Below are 26,083 nucleotides of genomic sequence, written 5' to 3' on the forward strand. Positions count from 1 at the left end.
CCACCCACACGCACCATTGTATCCATTATTCTGCACAAAGAAACCCAAACAGCAAATGCACTGACGAATATTGCTTTATGTCTGGCCTTTCCTTGACCTCTTTCTTGGATTTCTACATAAATCCGCAGCAGTCAGTGCACGGTGGCCTTGGGGAGGCGGATCCATTGTCTACATTGCGTGTTGCTGTACAAATGAACGTTCTTGGTGATATATGTCGGGGAAAGTTTTTCTCCTCTGACTTGCCGTTATTTTTCTGAAGGTTATGAGAGATAGGCAGTGTGAAGGGAGAAGGAAGAGTTGGTAAATGGAATGAATCAGGCAGAGACAGTGGAGATGGATGGACTGGAGCTGAAGGAGTTTGCAGTTGATTAAATGGTTAAGTCTCCATGGATTACAGTATATAGCTATGAGTTGAGTTGTAATAGCAATAGTTGGTTTGGGGCCACATATGACAAGAAATAACAAGCAGCAGGCCCTATATTGGACTCAAAACATTTTGTTTATAACATTTTCCCCATGAACATTCAAAAATATTTTGGTGTTTGAGCATTTAATTTAGCATTTTTAGCTTGTACTCCTTCTCTGTTGATGATGACCTGTAAGCAGCAGTTAAGCCTTTGTTTTGGTATTGATTTGTCATTGGACTGTGTGTCTTCTGGTGCCATTTTGCATTAGAGGGGTTGCCACAGGGAACCTCTTTTACAAATAAAACACATTTTTGTATTTTGCTTATTATACAAGTTAATGTAATGGCAGCATTGTCCATTTTTTTGTGATTTATTTGATTAAAGTGACATGCACATAGTGCCCCTTGGCAACTTGAAAGTTTTGTATTGCATTTTATTGTGGTAGACTTTATTCATGTTGTTCAACAATTGTATTGCACACATTTAAAGCAGTACTAAGTAACTTGTTTACCTTAATGAATCCTTTTCGTAGTCCCTCTGAGGGTAATGCAAGTGTTAATGGAATGATTGGTCTGTCATCTCATCCTGGTGTCTCTGGCCAGAAAACCATGCTTGCAATTTCCCTGCAACGGGTCGGAGGCGCAATACACACTAATGGAATCACGAAGAAGAAGCTATCAGGCTAACAGGCAAAGCTAACTGCGGGTTAGCATCACTTAAACAGTATTTACAGCCAAGTTTGAGTGAAAAAAAAAGATCTTCCTTGTGTAATTGTATGTACAATATCCCTTTTTTCCTTTGTCTTTTTTGTCAGCATAGTATTTACTCTCACGGACAATTAATGAGTAAAAAAAAAACGCAACATGCTATGACACCTGCAGTGGCGCTTATGGCCTCTAGGGGCATGAATTACTTAGTACTGCTTTAATTGAGAGAGGACTTTTAAAAAAATATTCTGATCAATAAGTTAAGAAATTGTCAGGTGATTTAATCATTATAATCCTATTCACCTTATTCCGGAGGCTCGCGTGGGCGCCGCCATGAATTGTGCCCGCCCCTTTTCTCCTATGTGTTAACATGGGACTGGAGAAGTCCACATAAAATCAGTCACTACACGAAAACAAAGCCGGTTTCAGGCCGCGCAGAGAAACGGTGCAGTGTTGACATGTCGGTGCAAATGAACATTGGACATTTTACACAAATCAATCGACTAAACGTCAGATTTGAGCGGAGAATATTTTCCCTCGTTCTCCATTAAAATGAACGGGCTTCGCGCTCGACCGGAAGTGTCTGGACAACGGAAGTGCCGAGACAACGCAAAAAGTGGCAAAAGTGGGCGGGGCGGAATAAGGTGAATAGTGCCAATCAAAATCCTTTAGAGGAGTTGTTCTCTACCTTTTTTGTCTCGCATGTCCCTTGTTTTATTCATTTGTACTCTGAGTATCCTCTGCCTTGAGAATCCTGCCAATTTTTTTTTACAAAGTGATCAAAGTGACTCTCAAATACAAACCTTTTACTGAAAAAACACAATTCAAATTGACTTTCCTTTGAAAATAATATTGAATTTCTATACTCAGTGTCATCTTTCAAAAAAAGAAAAAATACCTGTATGAGACACAATGAAACAAAAACATTATAGCCCAGTTAAGATTCAACACTTTGAATCTTGGACCACTTCAAAATTAGATGTTTCAAATCTTCATCCAAGACTGCTACACTACTGCTTCCACTGGATATCCACAACGTTATACTTAAAGTCACTGCTCTTGAGCTGTCCTCATATCCCGTATGCTCTCAAATATTATTATCTGAAAAGCGCTGGACATTTCTCCACACGGCTCTTCCTCTTATGGGAGATGCAGTCATCATATCTCCTCTGTGTGTGTTTTTTCTTTTCTTTTTTTTTTTACGTCGCGGCCAACTCCAACGGTCGATGAGGTCCTGGCCCTGTTCCTCTGTGAAGCGCTTCATTGGGCTGTAACGCTAATCCTCAGGGACCCTCCGCACCGGCATAACCCCCCCACCGCCCCACCCGGAAAGAAACACACCGCGCCTTTCCTCATCCATCATACTTGGATCCTGTCAGCCCCGCGGACCGTGGCTTTAGCCTCACGGGTGACAGCCAATGGGAGCGCCAGGTTCATGCGTGACATCACCGGGGAGACGGGTGAAGCCACTGGTCTTATAGGGAGTAATTAAATACAAGGAAGACAAAGGCGGAACGAAATCATATCTCCAGCAGAAGTGGCAGAGGTGCAAAGTAAATGTCAGGTTGTGCCTCATATAGCGCTCCCTTTGTCTTGGGGAGCAACCATGGCTGTAACTGCGCTGCCAGTGCATGAATAAAATGGGGTTATATTTAGTTATTGCACATTCTCTCATAGGTGGGATTCTCTCAAGCGTCTGAAGCCAGGTTTATGTGGCGTTGTTATTGAATAGACTATCATAAAGTCCTGATTTATATGTGGTTTGTGACATTTACCAGACAGACAAATCTTTCAGTGCGGCACAAAAACCAAAATCATGGCTCATTTGACCCAGGCCATCACTGACAATGAGATTTTGGAGACACAAAAAAAACCATCATTGAGGAAAATGATTCAATTCATTTCCCCAACAAGGAGCATTGGGTCTGAGACGGGAGGATTTTTACAAAGCAACTAAAAGCATGTTTAGCGTTCATCAACAAGCAAGATCCACAGAGCATGCGCCTAAGTTCATTCCAAAGTCTGATGGTTGTCTTTCACAATGAAAATAGCAAGAAGAACAATCCAATGGCTAGTTTTCGATGCAAATTTGAAACACTGTCATTAGGGCACAGGTAAGGTGGATGAAGTATCTTGCCAAAGGGCATTCTGACTATTCAGCACAGTTAATCAATTTTGAATTTTTGTCTGCAGCCCTAATTACTAGTAAATCATCACACAATACTTTGCAAAGTCCCCTTGACTCATAGGAAGGTTGTTCCAGTTAATTTCATTGAATCATGTTTCTCCACTGAATAAAAGGCAAAATCTTTCAATGACAACGAAACTATTTGATTTGTCCAAGTCCAACCTGCTGCTCAAAAAAATCATTAGTTGTTACCGTATTTTCCAGACTATACGTCGCTCCGGAGTATGAGTCCCACCAGCCAAAAAAATGCATAATGAAGAAGAAAAAAATATATAAAAGTCGCTCCGGATTATAAGTCGCACCAGCCACCCTGATGCATCGATGACGAGCCTCTCCCGGCAGCACCTTGTTCAAGCACCCATTTGCAAACTCGTTCCTCTAGCTGTGGCCATCTATCTTTTAGCCCGCCAATTAGCTTTTTTTGTTTTCTTCATTACAGTAAGCATAACCTTCAGTTTTTGCCTGTCCCTCACAAGTTTCTCGCTCACTCCAAACTTCCTTTCTGCTGCTCTATTACCATTTTCAGCTGCACATTTCACTACTTGCAGCTTGTAATCTGCAGAATATGATTTTCTTTGTAGTCAGAGTAGCAGATACTGGTACACCAGCAAAGAGCGCCCTCTAGCAACTGTCAGGGTGAAGATAACGAATATTGTGAAATTGTATATTTTTATATATAAGTCGCACCTGAATATAAGTCACATCCCCCGCCAAATTATGAAAAAAAGTGTGATTTGTAGCCTGGAAAATACGGTAGATATTGCCTCTTGAGATGAATTATCATTAAAACGTTTATCTGTTCGACCTCTGAGAACTTACTGTACATGAACACGACAGAAAGATTGTGTTGTTGCTTAAAATGTTTGGCTAAAGAGCGAGTTGAGCACGATTCTTGTCACACTTTCTTTTGTGATCCGAATCTGTTCTTTTCACCTCAAATTACCCTCCTCTGAAGACACTTATGAAGGAATCAGATAGTTGGTGGAACACGGCGCCTGCAGGTCTTTAGTTTGGTACAGCCGCGCATCCCGGAGTCGCTGGAGGCTGTAGACCGCCGAGTAATAAAGATTTGGGATCAGGAGTGTGGAGTGGGAGACAGAGCTGCTGTAGGCTCACCTCGCCTCTTTGATCACCGCGGGAAAGCGTTTGGCCCCTGGGCCCCTGTACGCCGCTCCACAGGCTGCTCCTGATGACTACTCCGAGCCACGGGGCAGGATTTGAACTGAGGCGTATAGCTTCCAAAGCCAAACAGCTCTGCCTGGATGGAGTATGTTAGAGTTTGTTTTTGTTGGTCAGACGCGGTGTTTACGACTCCCCCGGTGCACTGCTTTCACTTGGTCGGGATCGTGACCTCCTCGACTCACCTCCTCCGCTTTTAATAAATGACTGTACGTCTCCTCAGACCTTACCTCCTAACTCGTCTCCTATTCCCTTACCGCTTCACCTCCCTCCAGCCTTTTCCTATCTGGTGTTTTATCACTTCCCTTTTCTGCATCATTCAACATCCTTGACCCATGCCGCCATAAATTCAGAGCCAAACAAGACATAGTGGGAGTGAGGGTTCACGGGTGACAATTAGAGCTCTGGAACCTGCATGAAATGTGGCTTGAATATATCAACAAAACACAGGAGACTTTATTACTGCCTGAAGTATTGCATGGGTATGCAATTTACACATGCAAAGAATGGTTCTAGTAATTTCTAGGGTATGGCCTGGAGTTGCAGCATTGTTGCAGTATTTGAATGGGTTATGTAAAAAAATATGTATTTGTATAAGAAAGACAAATACAACCGATCTGTGGTCATTAAAACTAATCCTGGTCAGAGGCTTCCTCATATAAGCAGATATATGAAGTTCAAGTTCCAAGTCTATCCTCTAAATTAGTTGTTTTCTTCATTTGTCATTTTCTTCTTTGTCACTATTTGTTCAATCTTCTTCCACTTAATTCAGATTGGAATTCAAGGACTACAGACTACCCCACACCTTCCATAAGGCGGGCCACATGCGAGATGATTTAATGTGGCCCTTTGTAGAGCATGAATTTCTGAGTATGTCAAAAAAAAAAAGTAAGTCTCCAGCTCATTCCTGCGCGGAGTTATGGATTTTTAAGGAAATAACCAGAATTCTCACTCCTGTCACTAGGGGCCAGCACCTTTTTTTTTTAAAAGGAAAGAATTACACACGTGTCCAGCAGAGGGAACTGACATTGTAAGAGATCAGGATATAAACAGCATATTGTAGCCATGTGGTAAATGGTCAGTCTGCCCCAGGGCGGCTGTGGCTACTGTGAATAATAACTTTATCTAAGACTTTGAGAAACGTGTGACACAGGCCGATAAAGCACAATAAGTGTAAGCTGTTGTTATTTATTAGACCAGAGTTCTTTGCAATATATGCAGCCAGCAACCCGAATTTCGGCCCACGACCCAAGCAAGTTTGACACCCCTGGCTTATGGAGTAATAGTCTTATGAGAAAATCATTCACGCTCACATTCATTAAGTATTGGCGGTAAGGCCCCATCTCATCTCAATGCCCTTATTGTAAACACAAGGGCATTTGGAGTAAACAGGTGCTCGAGACATTCATCTCTCCCTGCGTGTCCGTCACCACTTCTTCAGTAACTGGAGCTTTCTTGTGGTACAGCCGTCGTAAATATCACGTAAGCGTCACGCAGAGAAATAATTACCCCAACATGAGCAAAAAATATACATACATGAGCCTGAAAAAAAGATCAAGAGTGTTAGAACAGCGGATTAGAGGAATCCCCAGGTGAACACACTGTTGCTTCCCATTGTGCAGGCGGCGCCGTACTATCAGATATACTCCCCGCGCCGACACCTGTCACCACTCCTAATGAAACAGCTCCCACAATCCTCTGCTCCCGAGCCCTTTGTTCCCTTCCCTCTCTGTGTCGGTGCAATTAAGCCTTTGTACAGTGGAGAGAGGCTGCTCCCTTCCGTACGCCAGTGCAGTGTGCGTATTACAGCGATCCTCAGAGAAATGTGGCGGCTCTTTTTTATCACCGCTCTGCTGCATGTGCAATGAGGAACAGGCCTTGGAAGATGCATATAGATGTGTATATGCATGTGTGGCGGTGTATAGGAGGCTGCCAGGAGGGAGCAGACAGGGAGGTAAATGAGAGGTGCTGGATAATAGGATGAGTGTGGCACAGCCGGGGAAAACAAAATGAACAACTTCCGCTGCCACTTATTGGGCGGTAAAGAATATACGTTTTCCATTATGGCTGTTAATAAAGCCTTCTGGGGCTATAAATAAGCATGGTTTTATACACATTCTCTAAACAAACATGTAATTCTTCCTTTGAATATAGCATTCTACTGCACAGTAATGGCAGAATGGGTGTATGATGGGGCCCAAAAGTGTAATTACAACATAACAATTACAATAAATGGAACGAGGACACGAAAATCATTTCTATCACAGTGATAGTTATGTGATGAATCACCCTGAATGTATAGTATGTATTGTATTCTTAGGTTTATATAACTGTTTTCAGTTGCAACTGACGTTTTTCACTTCAGACAACTGGAAACAGTTATATAAACCTAAGAATACAATTGAACTGAACTGTCTGAAGAGGTGAAGCTCAAATTTCAAATCGACTGCATTGTAATCTTGTTACTGATTCAACATAACATTTCTTATCAGCCCTTGGAATTAGCATCACTTTTTTGTCACCATTTTGTTGCTGTTTTTGCATTTCTTTTGTTGCTATTTCATCACTCTTTTTGTCGCTTTTTTATTGTGTTTATCTGTTGACACTTTTTTTTGTCACGTGTTCATCCTCTCTTTTGGATTTGGGTAGTGCCAAACTGGAGGGAATGTGCTCGGTTCAGGTGGGGGTTAAAAGGACTAAAGACTGATTCTTGGGCTCGGACTTGTGGACCTTGAATTTGAACTCACACTTGCGGATTAAGGAACTGTTTCTGAGACTTGAAACTTTTAAACTGGGATCTGTAGGATTGTGGACATTGAACTTGAACTTGAGTACCTTGGACGTTCCTTCCGTGAGTGCAGCAGCTCGACATCTCCACCGCAGCAGAAGAACCATCAGCCACCTTACTCTCTTCATTTTCCTCCTTTTTTTTTTTTAACCATCAGATCGCCTGATGTCTGATCTCCGGCAGAAGGGATCCCACCATCTTGAATCTTGTTTGCTTTACCACGACTGACACAAATGTATTCCACAACAGAATCCAAAGCGCTCTCTCTCTTTCTCTTGTTCATCTTTATTGCAGTCTGTCTCCAGTCCATTAGTGCTGTGTCTGTGCGTGTGAATAGTCTAAACTTTCTCTGTCAGATGGACTAATTGACACTGTGCTTGGCTGAACACAGTGCCATTGATCCATCTCCTTTCTGTCCCTTCTGCTTTGTGTCCGTACTTATCCACATCACGGTCTTCTTCCCACTGCGGACCTCACAGCTGCGGAAAAAGCTCTTTACCGCAATGTTCGGTCGTATCATATTCATTAGACGTTAGCGTGGGGAAACCATGCATTTATCACAGCCCCCAGTTTGGTGTCCATGCCGGTATCGCTTCGGCGAGATGTAAAGAGTCTGTGCAACACTTTTTACACCTGTGAGTCGTGCATGCCTTTCCTTTTTTTTTCCTTTTTTTTTGATCGACTGTCCCAATGAGCGGTTTTAAATGGAGAAAAGACAGTATCGCTCTTCTGAGGTCCAAAGTTCTTACTGTCTGCTGCTCTCTGACCAGTCTAAAAGCCATTACCTCTGCACCATTAGCCACACCTCCTCGCCGCGCGCTCCCCTTCTCTTTCCGCGGTGAATGCGAATCGACTATAGCCCCCCCCCCCCATTCATCACAGAAGCTGCAAAAAGCCTGCTATCCTAATGCCCAAATGATAGCTTGTTTAACAGGGCATAAAGCGGAATGCAATTTAATTTTTCAATTCCGCTGTCGCATTTGTTTGGCCTTTGATTGTTTACCTTGGCTGCGAGTAAATACCAAGCACTCATTTGAGCGTGTAACGGCGCAGCAGTAATTCCAGTCTTTATAATAACTTTCTTTCTTTTTCTTTTCTTCTTTTCTTTTTTATCCAAGTACAAAAGATCTTCACCCCCATCCCTCCCTTTTTATCAGCCTTAATACGATTCATATTTACACAAACAGTATGAATCTTGTGCCGTGAAAGAAGCTGCTTCAGTGTTTTTTTTTCCGCCATGTATTAAAAAAAAGTAGCGTGCACTTTTTAATGAATAGAAGCCCTGTGTGGGAGGGAGGCAGATCTATTAGCACATATGCAATATTCATAACTACGCTCTTAATTATGTAATACAACTTAGGAAATAAGATGCTTTGTGTTAGGAGGGCTGCATTCGAGTACGCCGTTTATGTTTACAAATGCACGTGGCACAAACAAGGATTAATGCTGGAAGGAAGGAGTTTACGGGGTGAGTAAAAGCTGCGGAGTCATTATTTATGGGAACGCTTGGCTGATACATACTGATAAAGGAATGCATTTTATTATTATTATACCTAATGAAGCTGGAGTTGAAATCCACCTATACAAAACTATCTGACACTGTGCATCACTCAGGTCACTATCACTGCGCAGACATTGCACTTCTACAGCACAATCACATCACATTAGTATTTCCATTTGTGCTTCTCCGGACATGTTTCACTTATCCTCTTACCCCCCCACTTTAACTGAGTGCATGTTCGCCAGTGTAACAGCTCATTTGAAAGCTAAGACCTGCGAAAGTTTTTGTTGCATTGTTGCCGTGTTTTTATCACATTTTTGTTGTGTTTTTTGACATATTTTTTGTAGCTTTTTCCGTTGCTTTTTCAATGCTTTTTTGTCGTGTTTTTGTCAGTTTCTCATCGCTCTTTTGTGGCTATTATGTTGCTTTTTGATCCATCGTAAGTCGCTTTTTTATTGTGTTTCAAACCAAGGTTTTGTCGCTCTTTTGACGCTTTTTTTCAAGAGGCTTTTTAGAGCTGGGCAATGCCGGACTGGAGAAAATGTGCTTGGTACAGGCGGGGTTAAAGGAACAGGCCACCGTTTTTCCAATACTGAGATATGCTCTTACCTGAGCTTAGACAAGTTGATAAATACCTGTCTGGTATTTGTGCGTGCCCGTGGAAGAGCGTGGTAGCTTCCAACTTCGCCCCCGTTTGGAGCTATAGGAATACTCGTCTAAGCTCGGGTAAGAACATATTTCATTATGTAACAACGGTGGCCTGTTCCTTTAAGAGATTATTAAAAGATTGGTCAAATGCAAATGACCACAGAAAATATGTGCTTCACAGTATCATCAGCATGCCTTAACTTTGGTACGTTTTTTTGTGTCTAAATGCAAGCCCATGTGCTCATCCATAGCCACCTTTATGTCCGTTCAGCTGTACTGGATGTCTCTCAAGGGGACAACACCATCTTCTCTATGAGCATAATGTGACTAATGATCTACTAAAAAGCCCCATAACTGCTTTACACAAATATAGAAAAAGCAAGAAATAAAATCCATTCTCTCTCCATCTGACATAATGCATTCAGTACAGTATGTGTTAATGGTGATGGGAACAACAGTAGACACAGAGCCACAGCCTCAGGGCCGTCATTTGTGTCCACTCCGACAGAATACCAATCCCCCCCTCGCTCAGACGGACAGAAGCAGGCCTAATATCCATAAACGCCTCATTAATACCCCACGGATTTAAACTCACAAATGCCATGGATGCATTTTGACAAGTCAGCTTCGTTTTGAATATGTAGTGTTTTATAAATAGGACGAGATTATTTGCAAAAATGGAAAGAAAAAAAAAAAAGCCGAGCAGGGCGGCTCATATCTTCAAACATGTTTCAGAATAGAGAACAAAGCTCGCTGAATACATCTGGGACAGCGTTTAATGTGCTGGGATGCTCTCAGCTGCAGGGATAAAAGGATATAATGGATTACTCTGAGGCCGCCATGCCAAAAGTGCTCCCATGTCGTATTCACAATTGTTTTCTATTGACAATTACAGCTCAATTAGATTGAATATTGCATTGTATGTGGGGTGTATGAGATGTGCATCCTCCACTGGTCTGTTGGTTGTAGAATTTGGTGACGCACGATGGGAGGGAGGAGTGACTTTGTAAGAAACATGTATGGTCGCTGCCATTTTGAATGTTATAGTTTAAATACTGTAATTCAGAGGGGAGTCCAGTCTCGATGGTGAAGTATTAGACTGTCTTAACCTTAATTTTGAAGAGGAAAATGTATGTGAACGTTTTGGAATTTCTTACATTTCTGCCTAAATTGGTCACTAAATGTGGTCTGATCTTCATCTAAATCCTAAGAATGATTAAACAGTGTCTGCTTAAACTAACACCACCCAAACATTTACATGTTATCATATTTTTAACCTCTTAACCCCCACCTGAACCGGGCACATTTTTTTCTAGTTCGGCACTACCAAAAATCCAAAAGCTTCCAAAAAAAACATAAAAATAGCTTGAACAGCTATTGAGAAGAAAACGAGAATGAAAACGCATCAAAAAGTGACCTAAAAAAAGGCACAAAAGACCAAAGAAAACAACAACAAAAACTCAACAAATTGTGACAAAAACGCCATAAAAAAGCAACAAGAAATGGAAGAGATGAAAAAGAACATGGGAAAAAAGTGACAACAACACGGCAACAACGCAAGGAAAAAGATCCATTTCCCTCAGTTTTGTAGGACTTAGCTTTCGAATGAGGCGTTACACTAGCCCATAGGCTGTAAACTCCAGTCAAGAAGTGTCTAGATTTGGGTAAAGCTGAACTGGAGAAACTGCGCTCGGTTAAGGCGGGTGGTAAGAGGTTGGCCACAACATGTAAACATTCAGGAAAAAATAAGTGAACCCAGGAATCTCGCTGAACTGCGTTGTGAACATGTAATGAACATCAGTTATTGCTGCAAAAGAAGAGCCAGACAGCTATTTAATACAGGGGTGTACTTATTCCATGCATGTTGTGAATGTGTCTGGTCTTTCTGCAAAGTATCTTGATAAACTTGTGAGTTCATTTCTCTATTGATGATATCACATTGTCCAGGCCTTGAGGCAACAAAACTGCCCCACACCATGATTTTCCTGCACCATACTTCACAGTAAGCATAGGGTTTTGATGTTGGAGTGCTGTTCCATTTTTCTTTCACACATGATATTGTGTGTTCCGCCCAAACTATTCAACTTCGGGTTAATCAATCCACATAATATTTTGCCAGTATTTTGCTGTGGAGCATTCAAGTGCAAACCAAAGCTGAATAGTATATGCATATGTTGAATAATATTTGCTGGGTTGCTAGGTTATAGATTCCGTAACCATTTAGATATTTAACTATAGATACAGACGGCATCTCGTCATAGAAGGGGGCGTGGCTTCGCCGAGGGGGAATATAGAATCCTTAGAGAAACACAATTTTTCACTCTTTTCAGCCATTTTCTGGTGGAATATCAACTTATTTATAACACATAAATAAAGTCAAGTGTAAATCGGGCCCATATGGATATTTTGTCACAACAGATTGTTCAGTAGAAGTAAAAAAATGGCAAGCGCTAGCTAACCGCTAGCTAACCGTTAGCATTAGCCCGATGCTAACATGTAGCATCAAATTAGCATTCTCCGTTATTCATGTATTTATGGGCTGTTGAACCACTTTGCTCCTCTCCATGTCTTTGTATCATTATTTAGTAGAAAACTATATTAATAATTCAGCATTTGTTACAGTAGTTTTTGAATAATTAGAGAAAATTTACATTTTTTCAAAATTGTTTTCCCCCTTAACTGTTTTCAAAAATGACCATATATGGCCGATTCCAGAGATGCCGTCTGTATCTATTGTAACAATTCTCTAATTCTCAATCTTTTTGAAATGATTTTTATTCCTGAATGGTGGTGTATTCAAAGTAAAGCCTTAAAAGCCTTAATTGCAAAACCAGAAGTTGTAGTAGTAGCTGTAGTAGTAGTAGTAGTAGTAGTAGTAGTAGTAGTAGTAGTAGTAACTGTACGACCATGCTATTATGATGCACCTCTGTAACCTCCAAATCTTCACATTTATTTATTTGTGCCTTGCTGAAAAGGTGCAGGGCATAAGGTGTGTTGCATTCCACTGAAGTCCGAGTGGAATCAAATATTTGTGAAGCGATACATAGTGCAACAGAGCCCCACTGCTCCTCACTCCCTTCAAAGACCCCTGGCTCCCCTCTCTCTGGTGCTGAATCCTGAGTGGTGTGTTTGTTTTATTCACAGGAGTGTCCTCAGATCCTGCCCTCCACACAGATCTACATCCCGGCCGGAGTCATGCGCCCCATCACGCTGCTGGCTCAGAACCTGCCCCAGCCCCAGTCGGGACAGAGGAACTATGAGTGCATCTTCCACATCCAAGGGAGCACCCACAGTGTGCCCGCACTGCGCTTCAACAGCAGCAGCATCCAGTGCCAGAAAACAACGGTAAGAATGGTCAAAGTCAGAGTTTGTGCGTATTAAAAAGTACTGTCAGTGTATGCAAGTGCAGATAATGCCCTATTGTTACTTAAATTAGCAATAAAATTGAGTCAAAGTTTGTAGGTTGGTTGAGAATACATTTCCGCAGGGCAAGAAACTTCACAGAAGCTTTGAATCATACTGTGCACTTGCTTCCTCTTTCCTGTTGTCAGCTCCTGATCTATGCTGTAAAGCACATTTGTCAGTTTCTTCTTACAAAAGGAAATTCCAACTTGAGAATTCCCCATCAAACCAAGCATAAAAAAATGTACCGTGTGATAAAAACTACTGTAGATAGAGGAACGTACCTTCAAGTATCCTGCTGTAGACGGCAAAAGGTCTCCTCTTCAATCTAAACTGAATAGAAGTTCTTTGCTTAAGCACAGCTGATTTCCGAGTACATCACTCTTTATGACTAACACCAGAACTGTAACTTAAATTGCCTCGGGCGCCTCCACCAGTTAAACTCTACAGTAACCTTTACAGTGCGAACAGTGTAGTTAGAAGAAATCAACGTCAAGACAAACGACCACATAAACGCTTCCTCACATCGTTCCACGCGGCAGCTTCTACCCTTTAGCTTTCAATCAAACTCTCAGTGCTTATAGCTACCAATTATGCCATGTTAATTTCCTGGACCCCAATCAGGGCTGGAGGGAGAGGAAGAGGTTTTAAAACGCACCAATCTATAACTGAGTGAGATGTATGATTAAGATGTATTCATGGCATGCAGGAGATACTGGCGTACTGCAGGTTTATGTTAAATAAGGAAGACCTGGAAAAGTTAGAGGTGACGGGATTGACCCCAGTGTGTGGTGACACAAAGTCGGTTCATTTTGCATTTCTTGATATCGCCGTGCTAAAGTGTTTGTGAGCATCGGCAAAAACATGTTTGCCAGCTCCAACGTTGACAGACTGCCCCCTATTGTCTAGATGTTGTTATTTCTTTTCTTTCGTTTTCCCCCTTTTTCTCTTTTACAAAAATCGGGGTCTGGTTGACTTGTGATTGATTATTTGCAAGGGTTGAAAGGGGTATCTTATACAAAATCGACTTTTTAAGAGACTAGATGGAAGTTGGTCATTTTATGCTCACTACTGCCACCTCAGGTCTTACGTGTAACTGCAGTCTCTATGACAGTGCAGGATTTTAGATGCAGTTGTGGTGAATAGGTCCAGGCTCATTTTACACATTGGGACATGGCTGAAACATGTAGGGAGATGAAAATACTTAGTTTTAACATTTTTAAACTCCATATAGGCCCTTTAAAGAATAGTGCCATGGCGATCACCTTGTAGCACAGCTCACCCTTTTAACAGAGTAGAAACAGGTGTCGACTGGAGCGTCACTACTACAAAACAGCCGACCTTTCTGATACTAGTGCCAGTGTCCAACAGTAGATACATCCATGGAGCCGGAGAGGCAGTGGAGTTTGTTTTGATGAGGGGAAGAGGGACTGGCTATTTGCGATGCTTAACAAACTGAAGGAAAACCAACTTTGACTGAGCTATTAAAGGTTAGTGTTGTCTATCCAAGAATAATGTAAGATAGTGAAAATGATTAACACTTAATACCTTTCTTGTCAAAGACAATGCATTATGTAGGTAAACAAAAACAAGACAAAAAAGGAAACTAGAAGAAAGCTTTTAACCTGACGTCACTGTCTCCTATAGTCATTCAAATAAAAGTCCAGTAATTTGGAAACTCTCTCTGACATTAAAACAGTTTTGAGGGCACATTATTAGCCCTTTCGTTCAAATCTTAATGATGGCTCCTGTAGTTCTTTTGTGCACATTTGGAAAGGTAATTTTCACATATTTAGCGCCTGAAATGCAAAGGAGATTTCCGTGTATAATAACAGCTTTCTGGACTTGTCTCATCAGTGACCGCCGACTTGGAGCACAATGAACAAAGAGCAAGAAAGTGCAGCAAATTAGCATTTACAAAGACAGGAAAATAGCCAATTCAAGTATGGACAGACAGTATTTAACATCAATCGCTAATGTGTTTTGGGGATGTAGTCCTTCAAGAAAGTCTCTGTGTTATTAAAGTAGGACAAGTGATTTTTAAGGACAAAGTGATTCTAATCTTAACAAACTTTTACAATTAGCCCGAGGAAAGTGATTTCACTTTGATATACTGTGTTATTTAATAATTATAAAAAAAGATACAAACAGACTCTGATTTGAAACTTTATCAGATAGGTCCAGGTAACACTTTATAATAATAGTACATGAGTTTATGCATGATTTCATGATACATTCATGCATTACTAAATCACTTCTCAGGAACAAACATGATTACATATTGATTCATGGATGACATGTCTAACTACTGTAATGAATGTACATGAAACTCTTAATAATTCATCATGATCATTAGGATTATGCATGAACATCATAACTCATATGGCGTAAATCTACTCATGATTGGTTGATGATTTTATTGTCATGTCATGGTATTCTTATGTGAACCTCATGATCATGATCACTCATTACAGTAGTTAGACGTTTAATTCAGGGATGAAGTCATCCATGAACCAACATGTAATCATGTTTGTTCCTTAGAAGTCATGATTTAGTATGATACATGAATGTATCATGAAATCAAGCATTAATTCATGCAAACATTCATGAATATCATGCATGAACTCATGTACCATTATTAAAGTGTTACCACAGTCAATATTGACAAAGACTTTAAGTAAATGTAAGAGAACATTTCCTTCTCTTGTCTCTCACTGTCAGTATGTGATTTTAAAAATCCAACAATTTTACACTTTCCACAAAACATAAGTAAAATAAAAAGAAATACTTTTTATGGTAATCAAATCTGGGTAGCTATCTGAGCTCCTACGATTTGTCAACAGCAAAAGCAATTGTATGTGACCGCGGCTCCGGTATGCATTGCCTATAGATTTTTACTCTTCAAAAGTTGTTTGTCAAGTTGAAAAATGTCCAAAATAAAGTGCTTGAAAAGAAACAGTGACAGTTGAACGAAAAATGTCTCCAACTCCGAGTCATACAGAATGAAAATGTATGGTAAAAAAGCAAACCACAGAAACTCATAATGGATTTTTACAGTATTGTCCTAGAAACAAGAGGCCTTGGGGTAGGTCCACTTTGAACCTGGACTCTGTTGGACAGGACAGAAAAAGAGTTTGAAAAGGTTTGAAGAACAGAGAAAGGCGTTGTGCATACATGTGCATTAGCTTTACTCTATTGCTTTTATTAGCCAAAAACGTTGTCCATGCTCAGAGGTACAGACTGCAGCACATGCAGTTTGCTTTAGCACTTACAAAACGCCTTTACTGTATGAAAATGATGATTGCCCCTCCATTTCAAAACACAATTCCTCCAATACGTCCAATCCCCCTCATTACTGTATCAGCCACTGCTCAGAGATGCTGATTCCGACAGACACAGACTTTCCTCAGCAAATCTCCCTCTGCCTCTTCACATCCAAGCGCACACGCATTAGTCCACTCCACTCTGCCTTTTAATCTTCTCCACAAACCCAAATTCCGGCTCGGCGGGAGGCAGGCGAGAGATGGTAAATAAGCCCGACTTGGCAGCTGCTTGGTGGGGGCCGCCTCTCCTCAGGTGGGACCCCGGTACGATCCAATTAAGGGAACTGTAGATAAAATGATGATGAATTGCAGCGGTGTAGTCGACTGACAGACAAACACACACCTGGGGAATGGCCAAGAGGAGGAAACGAGACAGAGAAAGAGGAGAGAGGCGAGGAGGGAATTAAAGACCAGACAATGATGAGGAAGAGGATGGAGAGAGGGATGACGGTAGGGGGGGGAATTAACTGTGCAAAAAGGAGGTGAGAGAAGCAGGAGTTTGCTTGAATGAGAATATGAAAGAATGTGTTATCTTTTCAAAGCTAATTCAAAGGACGCACAACAGTATAGTTCATATTTGGGACAAGCCGTTCACGTTGAGTGAGTGGCAGAGCTAAGAAAACAAGAAACTTTGTAAATGCGTTTTTGCCTGTTGAAAGAAGTTTAGTTTAGTTTTTTTTTGCAGCTTGGCCCTGTGTTGGTATGTCTGATATCAAAACACTGCACGCTTATATTTATCAAAGTTCTGTTGACTCAAGAATATATGAGAATGAAAACGTTTGACAGTGATTTTATGTCCCGTGTGCCGCTGGGAATAGTCCAGCAACCCTTTTTTGAGTCCTAGCCCACAAGTTGAGAACCTCTTATCTAACCCATAAGCCATTGTGCAGTGTGAAGAAGTTGCATATTTGTTTGTTTTCTTGCCTGTTTTGTATTACCCTCTAAGGTACACCGTAAGCGAGCACATTTTCTCCAGTTCAGCATTACCCTAATCTAAAAGCTTCTTGACTGGACTGGCCAGTGTAACGCCTTATTTGAACGCTAAGGCCGACAAAACTCATCTAAGCTCTTTCCTTGACATGCTATTCGACATACGGAAGCTTGTAGTTTGTTTAGGTATCATTTATTTTATCGATCAAGCTTTAGACCGTGTTCTAAATATTTTAGCTCAAAAGTTTATATGATTATACAATTGGCTATGGCTACAAGCAGACACATGATAGACATTCGTAGCGCCCAATAAACGCTTATGGACAATTGTAAATCACACCTCTCCTATGAGAAAATGAATTGGTGGTCCCCAGACTTCATATGTGATATTTAGCCAGGCTATGTTTTTGTTGCTTTCTTCATGGGCGCCATAACAGCGCCATAAATCACATGATTTGGTCACATTTTTGTGGCTTCATCATAAAAATGTGGTAAAAAAAAACGAAGAAGCTTCGATTAGTTTTGCAAGTTTTAGCTTTCAAATGAGCTGTTACACTAAACTATAGGCAATAAACTCTTTGATCAAGAAGATTTTAGATTTTGGTAAAGCTGAACTGGAGAAAATGTGCTTGGTAATGTTGCGCAACATGGTAAAAAATGTTTTCAAACTGTATATCTGAGGTAATAATAGTATTGCCTTTGCTGATATTTCACAATACAACTCGCCCATTCCAATCTATCAATACAAATACATTGCAACAAAGCGTCCATTAGCAATTAGCATCATTGCACTGCCCTACATTAGCTTCTACTGAAGACCAAAATACTGTACGGTGACTGCTTAGAAATAAAAAATGGTATATTTAAATTAGCAGCGGTAATATAGGGAAGAAGCTGTTAACGGTAAACATGGATGATTGAGCGCCTAGCCCTGTCTATTCATTCTCCCCACTCTGTGTATACATGTATCACAGCTGGGGCCAGTACAGCGCCATAAATCACAGTGGAAATTAGCTCCAGCGCTACATGCACACTCATCCCCTCCATCTTGCTGTCTGCCGTCGCATTAGTTAGCTTCTCCGAAAACTCACTGAAGAATCACGAATCCACCGGGGAGAAAAGATCCATACGCTAGCCCCCGCCGTAGCACAAAGGATACCCGCTGCGATGTTCCGGGACTGTCCCAGGCATGTCCCCCAGGGGTCCGGGGCCCCAGCTCACCGCAGACATATGGGGATTCTCCACACGAGGCGCTCCCTAATCATGTGGAGCAGACGGAGAGTGTCGCATCAGCAACAAGCAGCCAGCCAACCTGCTTTACATGATTTATTACACACCTTTTTTTTTTGTCTCTTTCATACGCCGCTGTTGTGCAAGCACAAATTGGCCGAGACTGGGTTTTGCTAATGCATTGATAAAAATATGCAGGGCTTCACTTAAAATGTGGTGTTTGCATAGAATTAGAATGTAGTCCACTTTCTTTGTTAAAAAGCAAAAGTGGTTCTATGTGTGAAATTGCAATTATAAGCAGTATTCAGAATATGCATGGTGAGGTACATCGCCGACGCCGAGGTCCTTTAGTATACAGCTGTGCCAAGAAGTTTACACACACTTTTTTTCTTTTTTTTGGTCATTTCTCAAAGAATATGAATGAAAACACAACAACTTTTTTCACTCATGGTCATTGATGTTGTGAAGCCATTTATTGTGGGGGGAAAAAAAATGTGTGAACTCACCATCCAAAAATAAAATACCAAAATGCTGCACTTTTCATCAAGGCCTATGATGAAAAGTGCACCATACCTACTGTGAAATAGGGAGGTGGTTCGCTGATGCCACTGGCTCCAGTAGAATAAAGAAAAGGTCCTGTTAGAGGCCATCTCAGTCATCATCTCAATATCATTAAACCACTATCCAAGAAAATGGGCCGCTTTACCATTAGTTTATATACAGAATCTACTCCACAACTACCACAAAAGACTCCAAGCTGTCATTGATGCTAAAGGGGGAAATACACTGTATTAGGAAATGTGGTGTGTAAACTTTTCAACAGGGTCATTTTGGCATTTTATTTTGTTTTGGTGATTTGAAATGAGTTCACAATAAATGGCTTCACAACTGACCATGAGTAAAAAAAAAAAAAAAAAAAAGGTTGAGAAATGGCCAAAAATTCCACCAGGGTGTGTAAACTTATTCGCACAACTTTAGCTGCATATATTTTCCAAAAGGCTACTATAAGTATTTTATTGTACAAATCAACCTTCAATAATCTAAGATGGACTTGGTTATAGCCTTAAGTAGACTTAGCAGCATAGAAATAAAACAGAGAAGCGATGTTCAATCCTTATGTATGAGGACAGTTAGCAAGCCGGCTCGTCAGGGAAACTTTTCAGCAATCGTTAGCCTGCTCAATGTATTTTCGTTATAGCTATTAGCATTTAGTCATAAAACATCACAAATGATGAACTATCCAGATGTCTTCAGCAAATCAACCACATTAATAAATACCTCACCATGCTTCACCATTTACTAGTAAGGGGATGATCAAACAGGTCTGGGGAGCCGTAACTAACAGCGTTTATGTTTATGGACAGGAGTTGGTTTTCTCTAAGCAATCAGTCATGGTCCTCTCATGTATCACCGTAAAGGGATATTTCAGGATTTTTGACATAGGGCCCAATTTCCTAGTTATCCGGAGTGTTGTTGATTTCTGGAGATGTATATGTATATTTTTTAATTCATGCAATCCTTATATTTGAAGAGCTTAGTGGTTCTAGGCTAGCGCATGTCTATGGTAACTAGTAGCCTGCATTAAAAATAGTCGGACCCAAGCACAGTGCACCTGAGGCCAATCACGTATAACACCAGACTACTGATATAAATGTCTGTGTTGACTGAATATCTATATTTTTAAATACAACCATTTTGAATTTAAAAGAACTTACATTTGAGCAGCATCATCTTCCTGGTTGTAAGCTACACAGCGGTGGAGTGATCTGCTAGGTTACCGGATCTACAGTAATTTCTTTACCTGCGGCCTGCCGCCGGCATTACTAGACGTAAAAGCTCCTTCACAAAGGAGCTTTCTACAAATCAGATATGGCAACGTTTGGAGGACTACCCGATGATTTTGACAAGGTTTTTAATGCAGGCTACTAGTTACCATTGACATGCACTAGCCTAGTACTAGCCTAGCACCACTAAACTCTTCCAACAGAAGGACTGAATTAAAAAAAAAAAAAAATCTCCAGAAATGACCAACATGAGGCCATATGTCAAAAATCCTGTAATAATCCTTTAACAAACCGTTGTCTTGCACCAAATAATCAATGCTGAACATTTCTCTTGGAAGAGCGCTACACCTTCTTCAGGCAGATTTTCTGTTTAAACTTTTGAACATGCAGTATTGCTTGTTCCTTGCCAGTGTTCCAGTGTTTCATATCTTGTAAGCACGGGCACAAGTTTCTTACTGCTCAGAACGTTTCTTGCCAGACTCACCTGTAGCACTTCATATTTGATTTCGTCTGTAATGATCTGGTGTGGAACAATTGCATTACATGTTATTAAATGAGTTCAAACTAAGAGCCAGAGATTGCCTACAACAAGCACAAAGAAAGAGTATAAAAGGAAATGAGCCAGTGAATAGCTTCCGCATCCTCAAAGTGAACCGTGTCGGCGCGTGCCCGCACTATATACTCATGTGCCCAGGTCTGCAGTATTTTTACCTCCACCCGGGTGTATGTATCCTTCAACATGACTAATTACACTGAGGTGACCTGCACATACATGTACCCGCTCCCTCCTGCAGCAGCTGCGCTCCTCTCACGCGCACTGTCGGCACTTTCCTCCCTCCCTCCCTCTCTCTCTCTTTGTGCTGCTGCATGTCTCTCACCCTGGGAGACGTCTGTTGAGTCCGCGGAGACACTGGGGTGTAGCGGGAGAATGAACGAGGCAGCGCAGATAACGGATGGAGCGCGGTGCTGGTGTTACTGTAATGAGGCCAGGGACGGCTTTGTGCTCACCTTGTACTTTTTACTCTCTCTTTCTCTCCTCGCACACGTCCCCTCGTTCTCTTTCCTCTGGCCCCTCCTCCCTTATCTGCTCCGTGTGTAAGCTTCCCCCCCGTTCTTCTGTCCTCCACTTTTTTTTGTCCCATTTAAGCCTCCTCTGTTCTATGTTTTGCTGTATTTTTCACTCTTTTGTCCTCTAATCCAGACTCCACTCATGTCGTCCTCTGGCTTTCTCCAAAAGTTCTACCTAAATGCTGGTGTATGCAAGATAGGCTTTGCTGTTGGATGGAAGGCGAAAAGTTGGAAAACAACACAAAAGTTTGTCCCGTTTGAAGGGGAGTCAGTGCTGGTTATACAGTTAAAGATCTTACGCAGACTCTACCCTTGAAGTAACATAACACTTCAATGGTGATATGTTTACGCTGAGCATTCCCAATAAACTGTTTCAAGTAGTTGTGAACAGTATTGTTTGAGTATAATTATGACTATCAATTACTGCGGCAGCCGTTGTAAACATATGCATAACGTCCTCTATATTCAGGTGCAAATTTCTGACAGCTGTTAAACATTAGTAGTTCTACCATTTTCTTACTTCACTGGCAAATAAGAGGGAGGGAAGTCATCATCGCACAAAAATGATTGAATTCACGCCATACTCGGTGCTAAGCTACATGCCAAAACTATACGTGGCAGCTCCCATGGGGTTGACGGACAGAAGCGCTGCAGCACCAATCTGCACCATCAGTTCCTGCGTAAACACTTCCAACCACTTATACACCAATGATCCAAGCTGCTATTCCCACACGCTCGCCCATCCTGGCTGTAACCAAAGGGACCTTTGTGTGTCAGCCATGCAGCTACTTTAATAACTGGTCACGGACAACCACACCCACGTACACGCGCCCTATTGTTCATATGTGCAGTACTTGATATGTGCTGTATGTAGGCTACTGTTCATTCTACACTATACATTCCTCCACCCCGTCCTTCCTCTCCCTTCTCGCTCTCCTCTGACCCGGGTCTGTCCCTGCTCCGAAGCCCCGAGGGACCCCCTCTGCAGCGGTCCCCGCTCAGGTAGATTAATTACATGCAGGACACAGAGGATCTGACCAGAGGCTGCTGTAATGAGTCTGATTACTCATCTCCAGCCTCTCGAGGGGGGGTGAGGGGTGTACTGGCCTCTGGGGGGGGGGAGCAGTCGGACAGTGGTGGGGACTGCTCTCTCACCTCCAGCTCTATGGCACAACAGCAGACCAGACTGAAAGAGCAAAGGTCGGATGAGTCACAGTGTTGTTGTGTGCAACATAAGATGCAGATGTGAGGGGGAAATCTTTCTGGGACCAACCAGAAAAAAGGTTTCGTCAGCTGGATTTGTACCATAACAGTCAAATGCACTGCGAAAAGGTTTGTGCTCGATCGTATGCTCCGGAGGGACAGTCTGCTGTGAAAACATGAGATATCATGACACAAATTAAGGTTAGGGCCAGGGAAATGGTTAACCTTAGGTTAGGATTAGGATTATTTGTATTTTTAGAAAAAACAACTCATAGATCAATACAAAATCACAGCAGACCGTCCCTCCCAAGCATACGATCTAGCACTAACCCTGCGAAAACTGCTTTGTTTATCTTTAAAAGTCAAATTGAGAAGTTTGATCAAAACTGAATCAAATTGGAACATATTTGCCTGTGTGAAGAGTTTGAGAGCAAACTGATTTCAACTCTCTATAAGTACCTTACATGTGATAGATGTAACAATAAAACTAACATGAAAAACAAAGTCAAAATTGATATTGGGTTCCAATAGACTTCAAAACAATGCCGTATTAAGTGGGCCATTCACCCTTTACCTCACATTCTCCCTTAATTCCCTTTCTACTCCTTCAGTGTCCTCCCTCGTTCTATTCTCACATCCTCAAATCCTCTTAAATCCGGTTTGCATCGGGACTGTCCCAGGGCGAGTGTCTGTGACGCGCGGTGGCAGCGCTCTGCTCCCGCTCTCCCCGTCTGCGAGCCTCCACCATGTGACACAATGAATAAAGCATGAAGTGGCAACAGCGGCGGTGGGCAAGGAACAAACTCACCCAGTGTTCTGTGGACATTCGACAAGTCCAAACCCTTAAACTTTAATGGGGGGGCCACACCGCAGAGAGTGCTGTGGTGTGACCTGGCGCTTGGGGCCCCGACTCAGTGGGCTGTAATGGCGATGCTAATAGAGTCAAGTGCGCGGCTCATGTGAGGGGTCACAGCGGGGCGGTGGGAAGAAATGGCACCAGTAAATCGTGGCATTGTGGAGATGGATAGTGTTGTGGTTAGGTCCCACTCTTCTGAAGCAGCGCCGGCATTAACCAAATGACCTCCTACGATCCTGAGGTTTAGTCAAAGACTCTATACAGAGAAGTGCACTATTCTTTTGGGAGATATTGGATTTTGGAGACAATTAGTTCTTTCAGGAACTGCACTCTGCCTTCTTGGGGCTCTATCCTTTAGTGTGATCAGAAGATGGTTTGTTGAGTTTCGTCGGCAAAGCGGTAAACTGTACTAATTTGCAACAACAACAGCTTTTTTCCACCTTCCTTTTTTTTTCTTGATGCATAATAGTAGTATATACATAGCTCTTCCAAATAGCACTTCCTTGTAGGTGAGATCACAGTCGTTTGTGGGCCAAGTATGCTTTGTATACATCTATATGGGTGCCTCAGTGTACGAACGATAGTGAAGCAAATGCAGTTCATATAGAAAACTGCTTCATTTAAAAAATCTCATAGCTTATACTGGTTCCTTACTGAGTCCATCAAGTGGTAAATGGACTCAGTAAGGAACCAGTCACCCATTCACACGCTCATCCATACACCAATGTACGCAGACACTGGAGGCAACTAGGGGGGAGCTGGGATTCGAATCCGTGACCTTGCGATCACAAGACGACCAGCTCTACCATCATTCACCCAGAAAGCTTGGGTGGTTGGTGCTGGTCAGAGGGGCCAATGGCACAGACTGGTTGCCTCGCTTCAGTCAGTCTACCCCAGGGCAGCTGTATCTACAACAATAGCTTACCACCACCAAGTATGGAGTGAATGAATAATGACTTCAGTGTAGCGCTCTGAGAAACTTGGTAATACAGGCTTGTAAAGCGCAATACAAGTGTAAGGCATTATTATTATCTGCGCCACACTCGCCCCCAAAGCCTCCCTTGTAACTCAACAAGTGACCTCATGGCAGACAGTGGTTGCCAGACTTGCGTTGCATTATGTAACTAGAGCTTGCCTGATCAGTAAATTAGTAAATGAATCATCTCGTCTGCAACCCTGTGCCACTGTTTGTATCATGATGATTATTGCGCTCTTGACAACTTGCGCATAATAACAATGAATAAATGATTAAACAAAGTTGTTTGTTCTTTTCAAATAAATGTTCTTTCACCCCATCTTCACCAATCATCCCTCGTCTAGACTTTCCTCCGTAAAAGAAACAAAATAACAATTTTGCCATTCCAGTCAACATTCTGAACCCTACTGCATGTTTGATAATGTCTGCAGCTAAAGCATCTTCACAACAGTATTGATTCTCAAACCTGTTTACGTCTGGCATATGTTTAATATTTGATTCCACGCGCTCGACGTCAAGGCCGCAGGAACAAAAAAAAAACCTCGGCTTGTCTTGTGAGAGTGTAGTTTTTGTAAAGGCCCATTGCCCATACGGGGTAGTCCTGCCCCTTCCTCCAAATGCACAGTGTCAGGGAGCAAATTGGAAATGCCATTTTCACTTTGCGCAGCCCCGGATCTTATCTTTTCCTTAGCCTCATGCCGTCACTTAGCTTACGGGTAAATGAATCGGCTGCTCTCACATGCGCCAGTGTCCGCCGGTTCTCTCACTCCACTGGCCAGCGCTTCTGCACCTTCTATTATGCCTATTCCAAACCACTCAAGTGAATCCCATCTGCTGCTGCTGTAAGGTTTATGAAATGCAGTGATTTTTTTGGGGTCTGAATATGGATTTGAATAGCCGTATATTGTCTGCAAATATATTGTCCCGGGCTTGTCAAAATTGTGGAGTAGGTGCCTGAATACACAAAGGCATTTACCAAACCAATTCCGGAATATGTAGGAGCATTATCTGAAATCCACTGTAAGATTGCCCATATATTTCTGCCTTTTATTATTATTTTTTGTCAACCATTTTATGATTGCAGTATTTAGCTTTATAAAATGTTTTGAATGGACATTGGTCATTGGGTTTTGCTTCACGAGAACCATAGGTAAATCAAAATCATTTTTTTCCTTCATTTAGTTGATTGGTTTTAATGTATGTTGTAGTGGGTTGGACATATAAAAAATTCAGACCTAATCACTACTGCGCTAGTGCATAAACAAGCAGTGACAGCGCTTAATGCACTTCCACTGACACTGTGTTTCATGTGCGCTGAGGAGTTCTTGGCTACCTGCCACAGCCACATTTGCATATAGCTGTAAGGTTGCGTTTGGTACTTGTTGACGTACAGTTCTCTCCGCTAATACTGTTTCCGATGTTGCTGAACGAGACAAACAAAAGTGTCAAAGTTATCAATAGCGTGGAACTTTATTACTCTAATATAGTGGCTCAATCCCGTCTGCAGTAAGAGAACAGCCTCTTTGCTCGTGATAGTGTCTCTTCCAAGATTGACAAAGCCTCCTGGACAAAGGTTCAAACATCTCACACTCTGTGCAGACATCCCATCTGTAGATTATTGCAGCCTGTGAAAACCACTGCCACAGCCCATACAGAGGCATCACACATCAGACTGACTGACAGGCGTGATGGACAGCTCACTCATCAAGACACTGGCTCCACAAATTAACTGTAATGTGGAAGCTTCACAAATCCACCCTTTTTTCCAGGTTTTTTGTCCAGTTTGTCGTACGGTTACACGGGAGCAGCTTGGTTAGCGCGTCATGTCACATCAAGAAAGCGCTGTCAGTGATCTCTGGACCAGGCAAGACCTGAGTGTGTGGCATTTTGAAC

General features: G+C 41.9%; 1 protein-coding gene and 1 long non-coding RNA gene across 3 annotated transcripts in view; one reads left to right on the plus strand and one right to left on the minus strand.

Annotated features, from left to right (window-relative positions):
• LOC306963912 overlaps positions 1 to 26,083 on the minus strand; it is a 393,872-nt gene that overhangs the window by 212,201 nt on the left and 155,588 nt on the right. The window lies entirely within an intron of this gene.
• plxna1a (plexin A1a) overlaps positions 1 to 26,083 on the plus strand; it is a 308,362-nt gene that overhangs the window by 189,603 nt on the left and 92,676 nt on the right. For both annotated transcript variants that reach the window (XM_079557533.1, XM_079557534.1), the window contains exon 10: positions 12,563 to 12,763. In XM_079557533.1, coding sequence (XP_079413659.1) covers positions 12,563 to 12,763 — 201 coding nt within the window. The remainder of the gene's footprint in view (positions 1 to 12,562; positions 12,764 to 26,083) is intronic.

The sequence above is a fragment of the Gobius niger genome (genome assembly GCF_951799975.1).
Source record: "Gobius niger genome assembly, chromosome: 6".
Lineage (NCBI taxonomy): Eukaryota > Metazoa > Chordata > Actinopteri > Gobiiformes > Gobiidae > Gobius > Gobius niger.